The sequence below is a fragment of the Dama dama genome, chromosome 24, assembly GCF_033118175.1.
Source record: "Dama dama isolate Ldn47 chromosome 24, ASM3311817v1, whole genome shotgun sequence".
NCBI classification, from domain to species: Eukaryota; Metazoa; Chordata; class Mammalia; order Artiodactyla; family Cervidae; genus Dama; species Dama dama.
Genome location: NC_083704.1, coordinates 22243019 through 22262186, shown reverse-complemented (window position 1 = coordinate 22262186; position 19168 = coordinate 22243019). Strand labels below are relative to the sequence as shown.

General features: G+C 41.5%; 2 protein-coding genes across 4 annotated transcripts in view; one reads left to right on the top strand and one right to left on the bottom strand.

Moving 5' to 3' along the window:
* Positions 1 to 3484: 3484 nt before the first annotated feature.
* On the bottom strand, positions 3485 to 19042 carry EMC3 (ER membrane protein complex subunit 3). Its single transcript, XM_061127958.1, has 8 exons — positions 18726 to 19042; positions 13982 to 14039; positions 13519 to 13612; positions 11513 to 11617; positions 10716 to 10797; positions 8646 to 8725; positions 7794 to 7876; positions 3485 to 4143 (listed from the first exon to the last, which is right to left on the bottom strand). The coding sequence occupies exons 1-8, from the start codon at positions 18878 to 18880 to the stop codon at positions 4015 to 4017; spliced, it is 786 nt and encodes a 261-aa protein (XP_060983941.1). The 5' UTR covers positions 18881 to 19042; the 3' UTR covers positions 3485 to 4014.
* FANCD2 (FA complementation group D2) overlaps positions 19031 to 19168 on the top strand; it is a 51659-nt gene continuing 51521 nt past the window's right edge. For all 3 annotated transcript variants that reach the window (XM_061127955.1, XM_061127957.1, XM_061127953.1), the window contains exon 1: positions 19031 to 19167. The gene's annotated coding sequence lies outside the window, so the exon portion shown is untranslated. The remainder of the gene's footprint in view (position 19168) is intronic.

The following is a 19168-nucleotide window of genomic DNA, read 5'->3' as shown; positions in this document are numbered from 1 at the left end:
GTTTGGACTCGGTGAATAATGGTATTATGGGTTATGTTTGATCATTTCCTCATCTGTCAGAGCTACTTACTAAAATGTTTTTGTGTGAGATGGTATCGTGTCTAACATTTACCGTTGAAACACTCCAGGAAAAAAAAAATGCGTTTGGAAGATACATGAAAGATTGACAAACTATTATTATTCATTATCAGTGAAGGGAGATGGGTATGTCCTTATACTATCCTCTCCACTCTTGTGTATGGTTGAAATTTTTCATAGTAAAAAGTTTAAAACAAAAAAGAAATTCACAAAGAAATGGAAGAAAGGAAAAGATTGCACAGGGCTGCCTGTACAATTGGTGAGCTGGTTGTAGAAATAAAACCTTTTACATATTGAGTACTAGCCCGTTTTGTGTCTAGTATGCATCTTGGGTCTAGTACACGGATATAGAGCTCGGATTTCTGAAGCCCGCTGACCTTCCCAGGCTCCTCCAGAGCCCGGGAGATGGGGATGGTGGGACCAGGGTGAGTACAGGGTCAGGAGGAGGGCTGCCACGGCTGACATTAAAGCGCAGGAGAGGCCTCGGGACATGCTGGCAGGCCCCTGACACCCCTCTGCACCCAGCATTCTCAGATGTCTCCTCCATGCTGTCCTCGTACATCCTGGATAGTCTCCAAGAGCCCCTTGTGTCCATGACCTTGAGACATCTTGATGTCAACAGCCAAGGGCTTACCCTCACCTAATAGGATGTAACTCACCTATTTAAGGTGTTCTATTCAGTGGTTTTTATTATAGTCGCAAGGTTGTGTAACTATCACAAGTACAAAACATTTTATCATTACCTTTTATTACTGAAGTACGGTTGATTTACAGTGTGGTTTCAGGTGTGAAGCACAGTGATTCAGTTATATACACGAGTGCAGGTTTGGTTGATGGCTATTTGGGTTGTTTCCTCTTTGTGGCAGTTATGAATAATGCTACTGTGTTTGTGTACACGTTTTTGTGTGAACATATATGTACTCCTTTCTCTTGGGCCATGTGTCTAGGAGTGGAACTGCTGGGTCATATGGAAACTTTGTTTGAGCTTTAGAGGAACTGCCAGACTGTTTTCCACAGTGGCTGCAGATCTGGGCTGGGAAAGGAATGGATGCGGTAGAAGCGGAGAGTAACAGGGTGGTGAGTGGGGAGACAGGCCCAGAGAGGGGAAGTGCCTTACACACAGCCACACTGAGGCAGAGCAAGAAAAAGGGGGCTAATCATTGTGACGGCCTCAACTCCACCCCAGCAGCAGATCCCTTCCTACCAGTCCCTCCCAGAGGTTCCTGAAGTAACATCAGCATCAAGTACTTGTCTGAGGGGGTGACTTAGAAGCTCTCTGCCAGCTGGCCTTGCCTCTTGCCTCATCGCATCATGTCTTTTTTGTGTATTTTTTTATTTGGCTGCATTGGGTCCTACTTGCAGCACACGGGATTTTTAGTTGAGGCGTGTACTGTGGCATGTGGGATCTAGTTCCCTGACCAAGGATCGAAACTGCACCCCCCCCCCCCCCCCCCCCCCGCATTGGGAGCATAGAGTCTTAGCCACTGGACCACCAGGGAATTCCCAGGGGTGCTTTTCACTGTGGTTACGAAGCTGGTGTCCCTGTGAGAAGACAAACTGCCTGAGAATAGAAAAAAGCAGACTTGAGAAAGCAACCAAGTCTGGATGATATCATTTGATTTCATTTGAAATCATATGATTTCAGTTACACTGAAGTAACTGACCACTGGGCATTTTAGTTATTGAACCAATTTACATTAAGGAAAAAAAAAGAAAACTGCTTAAGCCAGACTGAGTTCTGTCAGTTGCCACTGCACTATTCCTCACAGAGTAATCCCCCATGTCTCCTACATATACCCCTGCCCATCAGGCTCCTCAGACCATACAGGGGGACCATGCTGGCTTTTGCCTCTAAGCACAGGTTTACCTGCTGTCCTCCAATCTAAGTCATCACTATTTTTCTGAGTTGTGTTTTGCCACTGACTGTCGATCTTTAATCTTCCATGCAAGGTGCCTTTCATACCACCATTATCAATAAGTGGACATTTCACGTTGCTCTAAATGGTTTCGGGTGCTAAGTCCAGGGTGATGGTAAAGGTGGACTGCTCACCTAGCAGTCTGATCCAAATTAAACTCCAAGAAGCAGACATAATAAGCAGTGCTCCTTGAACTTGTGTGCTGGTTCTGAGAAGAGCCTGCCAAGGCAAACTTGGCTTTTCCCTTTGACTTGCTGTAGAGGTGGTGCCAAGGACATACACATTTACCACCATGATGGGTGAGAACAGTCTCACACATTTTACCCACCCAACTTCACTACAGGGAAGACAGACTGTGTGGGTCAAGAGGCAGACCAAGGACACGCTGTAGGAAAGGGGGTCCTCCCCTCAGTCCCCGTACTGTCTCCATTCCTGCCTGATTCAGACCTTTCTGTATATACCATACCACTCCCCACTTCGTCAGGAAGCAGTGAATTGTAGACATTTTCATCTTCGGGCTTTGGCTGATTCTCTTCCTTTTGCTTGGGATGCCTTTCTACACTGCAGAACTCTTTCAAGACCCAGAGCAAAGGTTAGCTTCCCTGGGAATCTTTGCTCCTTTAATATTTTAACAACTGTTTTAAATATTAGCATCTCTTAACTTTGGGTCAGCGTGTCACTATGAATAGGCTTTAAAGGGTCTATCAGTGCTCCTGGGGTTACCCTAGAGGCCTATGCTTCCATCAGATTCTCAAAGAGATACTGTGACCCAACGAATGATTAAGAACCACCAATTTCTCATGTGTCTCTTATGAGTTCCTGAGGACAAGAGTCCCATTTTTTTCCATTTTAGACTCTCCAGCACTGGTCCACAATACATACTCGTAACTGTTGGCAGAAGGCTGTGAGTGACCCACAGAGGTAATGTTTGTACAGGTAAAGACAAAAAGACAGGATGATTTAATTTGTAGAGTTGAGTTGTTTGTTCCGGATTACAACGTTCAATGTGTAGTTACATTTCACCTCTTGGTACAGAGAAGGCCCTCTGCTACCTCCCTGGGACAGTTAATCCAGACAGAATTATTCCTGGGCAACCCTTACCTCTGTGTCTGCCAGCAATCACCCCCTCTCCCTTCTTACAACCACATGTAAGCTCTCTCTCATCCAGAATAACTCGGACATGGGGTCTTTCGTTCAGTGGAGTAGCCATGTATAGTGCAGCTCTACTGATTTGACAGTGGATTTAATATATTATGAGTTCCAGATGAAGACTTCACATTACTTAACCACTGAAGTCTTTGAGGATCCCAAAGGCACTTGAGGATCTGGCAGCGTCTCAGGGTCACCAATTTTTACTTGATAGTATTAAGACAGAGAGAAGGTTTGCTAAGTCTGTCCTGGCCCTGGGTATTTACTCTGGAAAAGAGCTTGAGTCAGGTTTTGACACATTTGCTTTTCATGTCATTTGCAGGCGCAAAATGAACAACACAGAGAGTTTCATTTTGTTTATCCATTGGTTCTAAATTTTCAACAATGAAAATGTATTATTTGTGAAAGGGAAGTTATACAAATACTAACAAAAAATTTAAGGTGAAATGCAGGGTGTTTGGATTCCAAGAAAACAGGAGTTTACTGAGGTTTAGGTGTCAGAATGACTGCACGTAATAATTAGGTTTAATTGACAATGCTTTTTCCATAGACTGAATTTTTGCTGTTTTTTAATATTATCACTAGCTTGAGTGTCCCCCCTTTCTCTTACTTTTATTACTAGAGTCACCAGAAGGAACATTTAAAATATTTAAAAAATAGCTGTTTCTGGGCAAGTCACCCAGCATACACTCCTCACGTTTCCTCTGGGTTCAAACATGAAGGGGAGCCCGCCTCAGACAAGAACAATCCTTGCTGCACCCCCGCCAGCTCATGCACCCCCCTTTTCATTCCAAGAGGCTCCAGCTCAAACGAAAGTTGTAAGGTTAAGCGCTACTCCAAGTTCCAGACACAGCTAGCCCCTGCTTGGTCTTCAAAAAATAGAGGTCTGTAATTCCTTTTTGAACATGCCTTCAAAATGGAGGTCTTTGGCCATGAGCTCCTCTTCAACGTCATCCAGTGCCCACTGGTGATCCGTCAGTTCCAGAGCTTCCCACTCTGTCTGCAAAGGACGAGAAACATGGGGGCAGGGAGAGAAGGGCTGTTATAGGAGCAGTGCTGATATGCTCAGGCCTGGAGCGGGATCAAGCTCTGCACATGTGACACTCACTCAATCCTATGAGGGAGGTGCTGCTGTCCGCTCACCCACCCCCGCCCCTAAGTTACAGACAGGAGACTAGGCTAAGAAAGAAACAATCTGTTCAGGTCCCTGGAGCTGGCAACTAATTACATTTCTCAAGTATTCTATTAATGCTGACTACTTCTGCCTTTAATTAGTACGTCTTTAAAAATGCTCTACAAAACTTAATGTGCAATATAAATGTTAGCTCACAGGTATGGGTTTTTAAAAACAATAATTTACATAATCCATCCCTTCAACGTGTGCACTCCAGTGGCTTTTAGTGTGTTCATACAGATGGGCAACCATCACTGCTGTGGAGTTCCAGAACACTTCTGTCACGGCAGATTCCCTCTACATCAAACAGCGGATACTCCCATTATCCCCTCCCCAGCCCCTGGCAACTACTACTTCATTTTCTGAATCTTGTCATCTTCTCTGGATGCAGTATGTGGCCTTTTGTCACTGGTTTCTTTCACTTAACATTTAAAAAAAAATTTATTTTGTTGAAGTATACTTGATCTACAGTGTTGTCTTGGTTTCTGCCATACTGCAAAGTGATTCAGTTATACATATACATTTAGTTTTTTTCATCCTTTTCCATTATGATTTATTACAGGATATTGGTTATAGTTCCCTTCTCTTAGCATGTTTTTAAGGTTCCTCTCTGTTGTGGCATGATTCAGCACTTCATTCTTCTTTATGGCTAATATTCCACTGCATACATTCCATTGTCTAGACATTGCATTATCTGTTCATCAGACGATGGACATTTGGATTGTTTCTAGGTTTGACTATTATCAGTAGTATTCTGAACATTCTTGTACTCAGTTCTTGTGTGAAAATATGTTTTCAGTTCTCTTGGGTGTTTAGCTGAGAGCAGAACTGCTGGGTCATATGGTAAGTGTGTTTAATTTTTTGAGGGTAAGACTAAGAACTGTGTTCCAAAGCAGCTGCATAATCACCAGCATGTATCAGGGTTCCAATGTCTCCACTCGTTACTGTCCATCTTTTTTATAATAACCATATGAGTGAGTGTGAGGTGGTATCTCACTGAAGTTTTTTTTTTTTTCTCACTGAAGTTTTGATTTGCAAAAACCCCCGATGACTAATGATGTTGGGCATCTTTTCATGTGCTTAGCTTATTGGGTATTTGTTCGTCTTCTTTGGAGAAATGAGCATTCATATCCTTTGCCAACTTTTTACTGGATCATCTTTTTATTGTTGAGTTCTAAGAGTTCTTTATTCTGAATCCTGGACCCTTACCAGATGTATGATTTGCAGACACTTTCTCCGATTCTATGGGCTGGCTTTTCACTTTGTTAACAGTGTCTTCTGAAGCACAGAAGTTTTCATTTTGACAAAGTTCCACTTACCTATTTTTCCTTTTGTTGCTTACACTTTTGATGTCATATCTAAGAAATCATTGCCTAATCTAAGGTCATAAACATTTACACCTATGTTTTCTTTTACGAGCTTTCTAGTTTTAGCTCTTATATTTAGGTCTGTGACCCATTTAAAAACTTTTATTCACAATTTTTTTTTTTTTTTTCTTTCACAATGTTTTTTATTGTGGTAAATATTCATATACATATGAAACAAAATTTGCCATTTTTAACCACTGTTAAGTATACAATTTAGTGGCATTTTTTAGGTTCACAATGTTGTGCAACCATCACCACTATTTCTAAATTTTTCATCCCCTGAAACAGAAAACTCTGTATGCAATAAACAGCAAAACTATTCTTTCCCTCACTGAATTATTTTGGCACCTTTCTCAAAAATCATTTGACCTACATGTATGAGTTTATTTCTGAACTCTCAATTCTTTAAAAAGAAAAACAAAACTTTTTTTATTTATTGGCTGCACTGCACAGCATTTGGATCTTAGTTCCCTGGTCAGGGATCGACCCTGGGCCTCCTCCACTGGAAGCACACAGAGTCTTAACCACTGGACCGTCAGGGAAGTCCTGATTGAATGGAATATCAGCTCTGCTCCATTGGTCTGCAAGTCTGCACATCCGGCAGTCCCACACAGTCCTGATTACTATAGCTCAGAAGTAGGTTTTCAGATCAGGAAGTCTTGAGTCTTCCAACTCCATTCTTATTCAACATTGTTTCACCTATTCTGAAGCCCTTTCACTTCCGTATTATCTTCTGGATCAGACTGCCAATTTGCGCAAGAAAAGTTGGTGGGATTTTGAGTCTGTAGATCAACAGATCAAGGAGTACTGCCATCTCGATAACAGTAAGTCAAGATAATATGTACATGGATATATTTGCATTTATTTAGGGTTTCTTTAGTTTCTTTCAGCAATATTTTTCAGTTTTCATGGTACAAGTCTTGCTGTTTTGTTAAATTTATTCTTATCCTTTTTGATACTATTGTAAATGGAATGATTTTCTTAATTTCTATTTTTCATATTCTTCATTACCAGTGTGTAGAACTATGACTGATTTCTGAAAATCTTGCTGAATGTATTACATGTAATAGTTTTTTGGTGGATTCCTATTAGGATATTCTATGTAAAAGACCACATTACTTGCAAACAAAGACAGTTTTACTTCTAAAACTTTTTTTTTTTTTTTAAATTTGGCTGCACTGTGTCTTCACTGTGATCCATGGGCCTCTCTAGTTGCAGCATGTGGGCTTAGCTGCCCTGTGGTATGTGGGATCCTAGTTCCCTCACCAGGGATCGAACCCGAGTCCCCTGCATTGGAAGGCAGATTCTTAACCACTGGACCACCAGGGAAGTTCCTACTTCTTCCTTTCTAATCTAGATGCTTTTTATTTCTTTTTCTCGCCTAACTGCCCTGGCTAGAACATCTAGAATAATGTTGAATAGAAGTGGTCATAGTGGACATCTTTTGTCTTGTTCCTACCCTTAGGGGCAAAGCTTCCAGTATAAGTATGTTAACTGTGGGTCTTTCATAGGTATCTTTCATCAAGCAAATTCCTCTCTATTTCTAGTTTTCATCATGAAAAATTAGTGAGATTTTGCTGTATAAAATTATATTGGATTTTACAAATTCAAGAATCATTTATGAAAGGCTCAAATAATTTAGGTTTTTTTGGGAGCAAGCCACATGGCCTGTGGGATCTTTGTTCCCCCACCAGGGATTGAACCTGGGCCCTTGGCAGTTAAAGAATGTGGAGTTCTAACCACTAGACTGCCAAGGTATTCCCAATTTAGATTTTACTGAATGAAATTTATATCAGGGTCCAAAAAAGTTCAAAATATTCCAAATGTCTACCTGGCATCTCTGATTGGGCTGCTTTTATAACTTCATTTACACTGTGGATTAAATTGGGTGAGCATTTAAAAACCACCGAAAGTACCAAGAATCTCTAACTTACTTATCAGATGATTCTGTCTCTGGAATATGAGACATGTAAATGCAAATACATTTTCACTAAACTTAAAATGATGGAACCATATATATACCACACTCACTTCAGGGAATTCATCTTTAAAAGTAACTCTGGTAACACCTTTGAGCTTCGGTGAAGCTGGGAAGAGAAGTGAGTGTACCTTAAAAGCTTTGTTGGTGTCTGCGGGCATGGCCATGGCTGCTCCAGTCATCTGCTCCTGCATCATCCGAGACTGGTCAGCAGCTGCAGTGTAAGACACACCCCGGTGAATGCCAGGGCACAGCCCGCACCCAGGACCCTCAGGGAAGCGTGGTCCTCACATAGCACTTACAGATGCTTGGCAGTGGGTTAGAGAACCACAGACAGTTCACTGACTGGCCTTGTCACACACTTTGTGAAAGTCACTTTACCTCTTGCAAACAATGGACATGATAACAGCAGGAGAAAGAAGATTAACTAAAGGAAGCTCTAAATTTAAATAACACGAGCAATAGCTATGAGTTACTGAGCAACACCAATATGCCAGGTACTTCACTAAGTGCTCCATGTATCTACCTTATCTACTCACAGCAAACCCAGAAGTCAGTTATTAAGGTCCCTGTTTTACAGGTAGGCAGAGGACTGGCATGGTTAAGTCACTTACCCAGGGTCCCAGCTATTTAAGTAAGAGAGCCAGGACTGGTACTGGTCTCTAGTCAATGGGCGAACTGATCAAACCAGCCTTCTCTCAGCTTCAGGCTTACATTTACAGGCTTACATTGCTGGTGCTGGATCCCTCATTGGAGGGTATCAGACTCTGCATAACTAAATACTGTCCCCGTGATTAATGAGGAGAATTCAGATCTTCAGTCTGACCTTGGGATGTTTAAGACTCTTTCAGAATACCTCAGAAACTTAGGAATAAGTTTAGGGAATGAAGCACCATATTTCACTCTGTTCAATACAACACAGCCTACATAATCACTCTGGCCCTGGTATGAATGACTCAGCTATTGAAGTAATTGCCTCTTACCATTATCTTGGCCCAAAATCAGAGAGTAGATGCTCCGAAGCCCAAAGACGTTGAGGAAATACCAGGATGCAGAACTCACCCTAGGAAGCAAAAGTGAAACAATGTAGGTAGTTATTTCAGGATAAGCTAGTTCATACATTTCTACCACCCAAAGTTGTTCAGAGTATATAAAGGAATCACCTGGGGTCAGCCAGTAGTCATCCAGAGCACAACCAAAGAAGAAACACACGTGAAGGCCATGTTACAAATATTAATAGTTATAGCTCTCTGCAGGCAAACAGCTGAGCCCTATGGACAGACCTGGGTCAAATCTCAATTCTTCCACTCACTTCAGAGAGTTGCCATGAGGGTAAAATGAGGTAATATATGGAGGCTAACGGCTCCTTCTTTGGCATTCAGTAGCAGGAACTGAACTCACAACTGGTGGGCTTCATTTTATCAGGGAACACGAGTTTTGTTTAATTATCCTGCCTACATAGTGAGTTTTCAAACCATTTATTATTTGTAATCATGACAACACCACACACTTGTTATTGATGTATATGATAATTGCAAATAATACTGAAGTTCGTAAGATATAAATTGAAAGAGGCTTCCTGTCCTGAATCCCATTCTCTAAGGAAACCACAAGTGTTAGTAGGCTTCATATTGAAGACTGTGGTGGCTGGACAAGCCATTTCAAGTTTTAAACTATATCCCAAAGCTCTCCTTAGGTTAGGTTTCCCACCTTGCCCCAATGAAGTTAATACATTTGCATATAATAAAAAACTAAAATGAGTGTAAGAAATGATACAGAGGGAAAGGACCCACACTTCATTCCAATACTTGGGTCACACTCATCTGTACATAATCTTTCAGATTGGTAAGCTAGTTCATATGTGGTTCCAGGCTCCTTTGTCCACACGAGCATGTCAGAAACATACTTGTCCAGGTGCTGACAAAAGATGAAACAGCTTTTCTCCAGCCCATGAAGTTTGTCTTTACCCACAGGAGACTGGAAGGTCCAAGTTTAACAGTTGTGCTACTCGTAGTTAGTATAGCTTTTCTCCTCTCGGGGAAGTGTGCACGCCCAAGACTCTCCCAGCGCCGGGTCCATCGTGTCCCTCCCAAACAACCACAGACTGCTCCAACTGCGGAGTGAGTCAAGATCGGCAATGGTGACCCCCATTGCCCATTCTCCTCCTCCTGCTGTCTGGCTATTTTATTTTACTCTAGCCTACTCAATTTTATTTTGGCTACGCTGGGTCTTTGTTGTGGTGGGCAGGCTTCTCGAGTTATGGTGTGCTGGCCTAGTTGCCCTGCCGCATGTGGGATCCTAGTTCCCTGACAAGGGACTGAACCCGTGACCCCTGCATTGGAAGGTGGACTCTTAACCACTGGACCACTAAGGAAGTCCCTGTCTGGTTTCCATTAGACGCTAGTCTCTGGGAAGCCATAGCCAAAATAATCTTGGAGAGACCACATGAAGAAGCACTACTGTGTTCCAGAGGCTATAGCACTGTCCTGAGAGCTCTTCATATTTGGGGTTTTATCACTCTGATATAAAAAGCAGAACGGTAAATAAGACACAAGTGCTGGATTTGGACAGACTTGTGGTCAAATCTCAATGGCTCCACTTGATAGGGTTGCTACGAGAATAAAATAATATATGGCCTGTATCTAGCACAGTGACTGGTACCAATGAAAAGGATTAATGTTGTTATCTGAAGTAATGTATTTTGAAACAAATAATACCAACATCCACTTCCATAAGCCCCAGGGCATTTATTGTTAAAAAGTCTGCTTTGTCCAGCATTCCTGCCTTTAACTTTTTTTGGGGTGGACACATCTACTTTTTTTGAGCTCTTAAGACCCAAGAAGCTAGGGGAAAGAGCTTGATACATTCTCTCCTTTTGCAAGAAAGCTCATGTAAAAGTTACCATAATCTGTGGCATTCTGAGTGGAGTTTCAATGAGAAAAACCCCAAAAACCTATTCCCGTGAAGCAGGCAAACTGGAAATCCTGTTGTTTAAAGAGATCCCTGTTTTAGATTTTGGTTGGTGTTTTTACTCAATAGAAGAAAGTCCTTACCAGGAGGCATCTAATGTAAGTAGTTCAATTCCTTGCTGTAGCATAGGCTTAAAACGGAGGGTCAGTGGAAACGGGACCTTGGCTGCAGAAAAGAAAGAAAAAGTTCAGAATCATGCCCAGCTTCCTCTGTAGAACAGTTTAATAAGTGTGATGCACATATCTCCCTGAGGAGATGGGAACTCTGTACCATACAGTGTTTAGAAACTTATTTCCACAAAGAGACTTATGTCACTTTCTGAAGAATTAATACTCAAGTCACTCGATTCTAGTTCTTTGAACAACACCAGATTGTCTAGTGCTTAAGAAGTAGGGGCTCAAACTGAGCTGTGCCCCAAAATCTGGAAAAGAAACCAGCACACTTCTGTTAAACCCGAAGTGGAATATATATGCACAAAGAAGGACATTCCTGAGACACCAAGTTCATTTAAATAAAAGCGGCTCAAACAAATCGACAAGCAACTGACCCAACACCTCAAAAATGAAGTCAAGACAGAAACAGGCTTCCCTGCCTCCTACTCACTAGGACACGAAACTAATTTTGGATGCAAATTAGTCAGCCACTCGTTCGAGTCCCTTAGTGAAAAAGCATCTGTGTCATGAATGTATGAACACTTCGGGATAAGAGCCGGGAAATCAGAGCATAATCAATTTTTTTGTTCAAGAACTGTTATCAGTTTCCACTCGAGAACATAGGACCTGGGACAGTAGTATGTCAGCAGCACCTGGATTTCTGAGTAGGGTCATGGGAAAGGATCAACGATGAAGTAAACCTGAAGTCTTCTGAGTCTGTAACTTACTTGTGACAAAGCCTGAAAACGTCATGTTGATCCATCCGCCAATAAGAATCATAGGCAGGACATTGGTGACATTGCCTTTCATCATGTCTGTGAGCATGGTGGGATCTAAGACAGAAAAACAAGCAACCAATAGCTGTTACCACTGTTGGTAGGGATTTATTCCTTGTTTTTTGTAACTTTTAAATTTACTTGATAAAATTAATACAAGTAATACAAGTTCATTGTAAAAAATTCACACGACATATAAATACAGGATGCGGAGAGTTCCTCTGCCTACTGTCTAAACACTTTTAACTACTGTATATTCTTCTATCTTTATATGTCAATATAAATGTACATATATACCTATACATGTATATATGTATATACACACAATAGTTTCTTTCTATATATATATATACATGAAGGGATACTATGCTTACTATTCTGCTTCTTAATTTAAAAAATTAACATATTGTGACATATTATGTTTCCATATTGGTATAATATGGCTCATTATTTTTAATGTCTGCATAGTCGTCCACTGTGGTCACACTCATCACTTCTGGTTAGACCAATAGATTGTTTACTGGCAAAAAAAAAAAAAAATGTTGCCAACAACTTCCTTGTACATAAATCTGCAAATTTGTGTAAGTGTTTCTGTAAGAGAAACTCTTAGAAGAATTTTTGGACCAAGGGATCTGACCATTTAAAACTGACTTTCAGCAACTGTAAGAGGACTTCACTTTCCATGACCTTGACAGTAGCAGCTTTGGTCAAGCTTTTCTTTTTTTTTTTTTTTTAAAAAAAGTCATTATTCTCGTTTATCAAGCTGAGTATGTAATATATTTCAATAAATGCTTTCATAACTTCACATCATCAATTAAGGAGAAAGGACATGTTTTGACAAAGAAATTGTTAGTTCAAAGTAAAATGCTTCATTGCTAATACGCTACATTAACTAGTATGCTTTAAAACTCTACTATCCTACTCATCTCCCCGCACAAAGTGACGGCATTGATATTACTAAAGATAAATTTTTGGTCCACTAGATGAAAAAGGCATTTGAATTTAAGAGAAGTACTCTTCAGGGTCAATCTAACATTCCCATAGAAGGCCCTCAAATTCCAGTTTAAGTTTGTGTGTAGTCGGTCGCTAAGTCGTGTCTGACTCTTTACGACCCCATGGACTGTAGCCCACCAGGCTCCTCTGTCCATGGGATTCTCCAGGCAAGAATACTGGAGTGGGCTGTGGTCAAGCTTTTCAATCGTTTCTAATTTAATGGGTTAAAAAGGATACCGTGTTTTAACTGGCATTCCCTGATTTTAATTATGTCAAATATCTTTCCATATACTTATTGGTCTTTTGTTTCTTATAGATTTGCTAACAGACTTACTACTGAAATCAACTCCAGTACCTTCTGTCTGGGTTTATGATACTGGTTATCTAACCTGAAGAGATAGGTACTGAAATAAATGGGTAAGTAAAACCAAATAATGTGTTATTTTTGTTTTACTTTAAAGATGATGTATTTTTCACATGACTGGGATCAGAGGAAGTAAGAAATCTGTTAGAGGAAAAACTGTACGGGGAGAGCAAGCAGTCATGTCTGACAAGGAAATGAATCACCGAGGAAAGCATTTAGGCAGAATCCGGGAGTCATCTGCCAGCAACAGGATTGCACTGGGTGGGACCTGGGACTGGAATGCTTTCCAGCCGTGCCCCTCAGAACCCTGGGTCTTGAGGAACAGCAAAGGGGAGAGACCTGGGGACAATGGCCCTACTCCCCGTCCCCTTAGCCGAGAGCTCTTGCTTTTAATTCCACTTTATACATTGGAGTTCTCAAGGTATAAGATTTATTTGAAAGAGAATCCCCTGTTTGTAGATCCCTGTATCAGATGATCCCTAAGTTCCCTCAGATTACTGTCTTATACCATTTAAATTTCAAATAAAAGGACATCCTCCCTGCTCATCCCCCCATCATGTTAAAAATCTTCCTTAAAGATGAGAGAGGGGAATAAACATACCAGTCATAGGAGAAGGCGGCACAACCTTCCTTTTAGTTTTTTTGAAAAATCCATCCTCTGGGTTGTTGAAGTAATATTTTCGTGTCAGGAAAGACTAGTAGAAAAAAGAACTTTTTAAGTCTTAAAACTGTGACAAAAACAAACAAACAAACAAAAAAACTGTGACATAGAACATTGTCAAATTATTCCCCCGAGGTTTAGTCAGAAGGCCCGTGGAATATGCTATTACATTCAGAGCTGGCAGCCTACTTGGCAGCCGACCTGACACTTTAGCTGAGTCACATTTGAAAACAATTTCCCAAGAAGAGCAAGGTCAAAATGACAGCAAACACCACTAGGCCACAGCTTAATTACTGACTTGCCTGCTTTCAGCTTTCCTGGAAGAGTCCCCTTATAAAACATTCAGATATCTACTGTCCTCAACAGTGAATCGTGGAGCTTGTAATAAAAGATAAATGAGTACCTGTTTGGGAATGTATTTTCCATTTTCCCTGAGGACTCTGCTTCGAATTAGGACTTGACTGAAGGGAAAAAAAAAAAACAAAACCAAACCAAGACAATGAGATTTTTAAAAGTGAAACTCTAGAAGAAAATGAGAGAATAAAGTAGAAAACCTATTTAAACACAAGAGAAGGCCTATTTGGCAATAGCTCTGTGTGGAAACTTTTCAAAATACAAGTGCCCTTAACACCAACAGGACATACTTAATCCAACACAGCTTTCCACAAGAAGTTTTCAGGAGTGACTCTTTCTGAACAAAGATTTCTGAAGAAGGCACATTATGCTTTTTCTTACTTTATAATGAGCTAAGAAGGAACTTTTCTCTGAGTAAAAAGAGTAGCAGTTGGATGCTTCTCAAAAGACCTGGGGGCAGAAGGGAGGAAGGGTGAGGATAAAAGAAGGAAGTTTAAAAAAAAACACAAAACCAGAGAAATGATTACAGGGCTTGACAGGGTTGTTACCTGAAAGACAACAAATACAAATTCTACTCAGGGTGCAGATGTTGGTAAGCTCTCAGTAAACACTTACTGAATTAATAAATGAAATTATCTGGTGATATTTGAACATAGTTGATCCTTACAGATAACAAAGTGTACCAAGTGGGCGGTGTCAGAACAAACACCAAACAGAAGAGATCAAAATGCTAATTTTTCTAGGTTTTCAAAAGTTGTTTTAATGAGGGGAGGAAAAAACCTCCTTAATGGAAATCCTCCTTGAAAAGCGAAACAAAACAGGACACTGTAGACACAAGCCTAAAGAGTTGAGAGGTGAGACGTTCCATTCCCCGGGAGCTGGAACTAAAGCTATTCAAAATCCGGCCTGTGTTGCAACGCTGGTCTGTGATGAGGTGATAACAGACACCGAGACTAAAGGTTTATAAACTTCTATAGTATGTGACATTGTCCAAACATCCAAATATGGGATCAAAAATTTTTACCAAAGCACCAGCCAGTGACAGACTGAAAATTAAAAAACCAAAACTGGTCCTTTACCATGGACAGTTTAAGTAGCACTGGGTCTAGAATAATGAGTAGAAATTTAAGCTCTGGAGTTGGACAGATGGGTTCGAATATTGGCTCTGCCACTTGTTATCTATGTGATCCTGGGTGAGTCCCTTAAATTCCTACACCTCCATTCATATTATACACAGTAACAGACTTATTCTCATTGAACAAATACTTTTCGAGCTTCTGGGTGTCATGGTAGGTGACATGAACAACAGCGATCAAAAAGCAAGTATCTTGGACTTCCCTGGAGGTCTGGTGGTTAAGAATCTGCTCTTCTGTAGAAGGCATGGGCTGGATCCCTAGTTAGGGATCCTGCATGCTGCGGCCAAAAAAAAAGAGGCAAGTATCTCAAGAAGGTTAAAGCCTAGTAGGTGAGAAAAAACATTAATCAAGTAGCCACAGGAATAAATATCAAATCCATTTGTTACATACCAGGAAAGAGAGACGGATAATGTGTGTGTGTTAACAGGGGGATGTGACCGAGTCTAAGAAGTCAAGGTCTTCGAGAAAGCTTTCCTGAGGGGGTATGATTAAGCTGAAATCTTAATGAGAAGAGACAACCTTGGCAACGAGCTGGAGCATGGGCAAAAGCCCTGAGGCAGGAGTAAGCACTGCTGTTTCTGGACCAGGGAAAACGCCATATGGCTGGAAGAAAGAGGACTACAGAAACATGGTGAGACAAGGCTTGAGAGGTTGGCAAGAGCTAGACTACGTGTGAGTCTCAGTGCTATTTTTAAAAAATTGGTGTGAAAAACATCAACATAAGATTTACCATCTTAACCACATTTAAGCACACAGTTCAGTAGTGTTAAGCATATTCACACTGTTGTGAAACAGATCTCCGGAACTTTTTCATCCTGCAAACCTGAAACTATTCTCATTGCACAATAACGTCCCCATTCCCCATCTCCCAGCCCCTAGTAACTGCCATTCTACTCTGTGTTCCTGTGAATTTGACTATTTTAGATACTTCATATAAGTGGAATCATATGGATATTACCTTTTTGTATCTGGTCTCTTTTGTTTAGCCTCATGTTCTTAAGGTTCATCTGTGTTGTGACCATGTGACATGATTCCTTTCTTTTTTAAGGGTTCCACTGTATTTTAATCTTTATCTTAAAAGCAAAAGGAGGGAGGAAAGGAAACCCCTGTTGGTGGGACTGTAAATTGGTACAACCTTTATGAAAACCAATATGGAGGTTCTTAAAAAAAAAAAAAATAGAATCACATTATATATATGCAACCCTGTGTTCATTGCAGTATTAGTCACAATAGCCCAGATACAGAAACAACCCCGAGGACTTACCTAGTGGTCCAGTGGTTAAGAATCTACCTGTCAATGCAGGGGACATGGGTTCGATCCCTGGTCCAGGAAGTTTCCACATGCCATGGGGAACTAAGCCTGTGCACAACTACTGAAACCCATGAGCTCTAGAGCCCAAGTGTGGCAACTCCTGAAGCCCAAATGCCCTGGAGCCTGTGCCCTGCAACAAGAGAATCCACAGCAAGGAGAAGCCCATACACCACAACTGGACAGCAGCCCTCACTCTCTGCACACAGAGAAAGTCTGCACATAGCAAAGAAAACCCAGCACAACCCCAAATAAGTAATAATTCTAAAAAAATCCTGAAAGGATACAGACAACATGATATATGTGTAGACACACACACCAGAATATTAATTCAGCCTTGAAAAAGAAGGAATTTGCAACGACATGGACAAACCATGCATACATTATACAAAATGAAATGAGCCAGACCCAAAAGGACAAATACTATATGATTCCACTTATATGAAGTACCTAGAGATAAAGTAGAATGATGGGTCTCAGGAGTTGGGAGAGAAGGAAATGAGCTACTATTTAATAGGCTCAGAGTTTCTGTTAGGGGTCAGGAAGATATTGTGGAAGTGTACAGTGGCGGCAGTTGCACAACAAGGTGAACATACTTAATGGCACTGAATTGTATACTTAAAAACAATCAAAGTGGGGCTTCCCTGGTGTCTCAGTGGTAAAGAACCTGCCTGCCAATGCAGGAGACATGGGTTCAGTCTGGTTAGGGACGAACCCACATGCTGCAGAGCAACTAAACCTGTGTGCCACAGCTACTGGGCCCACATACTTAGAGCCAGTCTTCTGCAACGAGAGGCTACCCCAACGAGAGGCCTGCGGACTACAAGTACAGAGTAGCTCCTGTTCACTGCAACTAGAGAAAAGCCTGTGCAATAATGAAGACCCAGCACAGCCAAAATAAATAAATTTTAAAAAAAGAAAAAAATAAAGTGGAAAATTTTATATGTATTTTACCATAGTTTTTTAAAGAGCAAAAAGCAAATATTAAAGAATTTTAAGCTCAATTTTTCACATATGTCACTTAAGGTGATTACCACTGTAGTTAGCATACCCTGAGCACTAAAGTAATAGTATTTCCTATTTTCTCTTTGCATGTTTTATCACTTGGACTAAAACTCCCTGAGAGTAGGGTCTTGTCATATTTTGTACCCCTTAGCATACAGCACCAGAGAAGGCAATGGCACCCCACTCCATTACTCTTGCTTGGAAAATCCCATGGACGGAGGAGCCTGGTAGGCTGCGGTCCACGGGGTCGCTAAGAGTTGGACACAACTGGGCGACTTCCCTTTCACTTTTCACTTTCATGCACTGGAGAGGGAAATGGCAACCCACCCCAGTGTTCTTGCCTGGAGAATCCCAGGGATGGTGGAGCCTGGTGGGCTGCTGTCTATGGGGTCACACAGAATTGGATACAACTGAAGCGACTTAGCAGCAGCATACAGCACAGTGCAGGGCACATAGTAAGTCGTCAAGAAAACCTTGTTCACTATAGAGAATTCAGGACTTCCACAGGCTGAACAGAAATTCAGATAGATCTCTATTTATATTGCTGAGCAATTTTGCAGAAGTGGGGTTGAGAATCATGTGAGGCATTTAAACCCTGAAATAAGGCCAACTTAAATTATCCTATATATTTTAAATATTCAGTTTTTCTTAAGGTCTGCAAATTCTACAAGAATTTTTGAATTTTGCATTTTTATTTCCATTAGTATCTAAAAATGAGTCCCTGCTCGGCTAAGCACAACAAGACAACAACTGGTGATAAAGGTAAAGCTTATCTTCTGCAGTCATAATTTGCAAGTGAAAAACATTTTCTTAAAATAAAACTCTAGTTTTCAAAGTCAGTATTTTTCAAACTGGAGTTTCACATTCTTAAAGATCTATTTGTTCTTCCTTTCCGAAATGTCACTATATTCTACAAGCTTGAGAGTCACTTTTTACATACATTCTATTCCCAAATGTGGTCTAATGTTTTTTCATTTATATATTTCTCAATTTTGGTTTTTAACACATTTTAGAAAAATTTTAGTAACTTCTGAGGCAGCAAAACCTTATTTTATGAAACCAAATGTCCCATTTGTGATCATTCAAGCTCATGGAAACTTATACCGTATCTAGAGGAAAGTTTTACAGACATCATCTAAAATTTAGTCCCCACTCCTGCTCCATGAGGCATGTCCAGTTATCATCCCCACTTCGCAGATGAACAAGTGAAACACAGGGGTAACTCAGCCAAGGAAACTCTGCTAGTGGGGGCCTGATGAAGCCGGGCAAACTGACATAACCCCTGTACTTCCTTGCCCAAGGTCACGAGAGAGTGAGACTGCCGGAGAGGGGAGGGCGCTGACCTGTCGGAGACTTGTTCCTGGGTGAGCTTCTTGTCGCTCTGCAGCAGGATGGACACGTAGTGGCGGATCATGCCCACGAAGAAGGTGATGATGACGATGGGCAGGACTACCCAGAGGCGGATGTTGGAGTCAAGCAAGAGCTCCGGCCCCGCCATCTTAACGGAGAGTGGGCTCCCGGCCGAGTGTAACCGGGTTTCTTTCCGTCTGGGAACCGGGTCCTAGTTGAGGCCGCCTCTTGGCCTTCTCACGCCCCTCAACCAGACGAGCCCCGGACCCTACGGCGGCGGTGTCCCTTGAATCCTGCCCCTAGTCGGGCCGCCGGGCCGCCCACTTCCGGCGCGGATGTTTTACGTCACGCCGAGGGCGCGCTGCAGTGGCGTCAGTGTGGCGTCGTACCGGGCGGGAAAGTCGAAGAGGAGGTCCGGCGACGCCGCCTCTGTGGG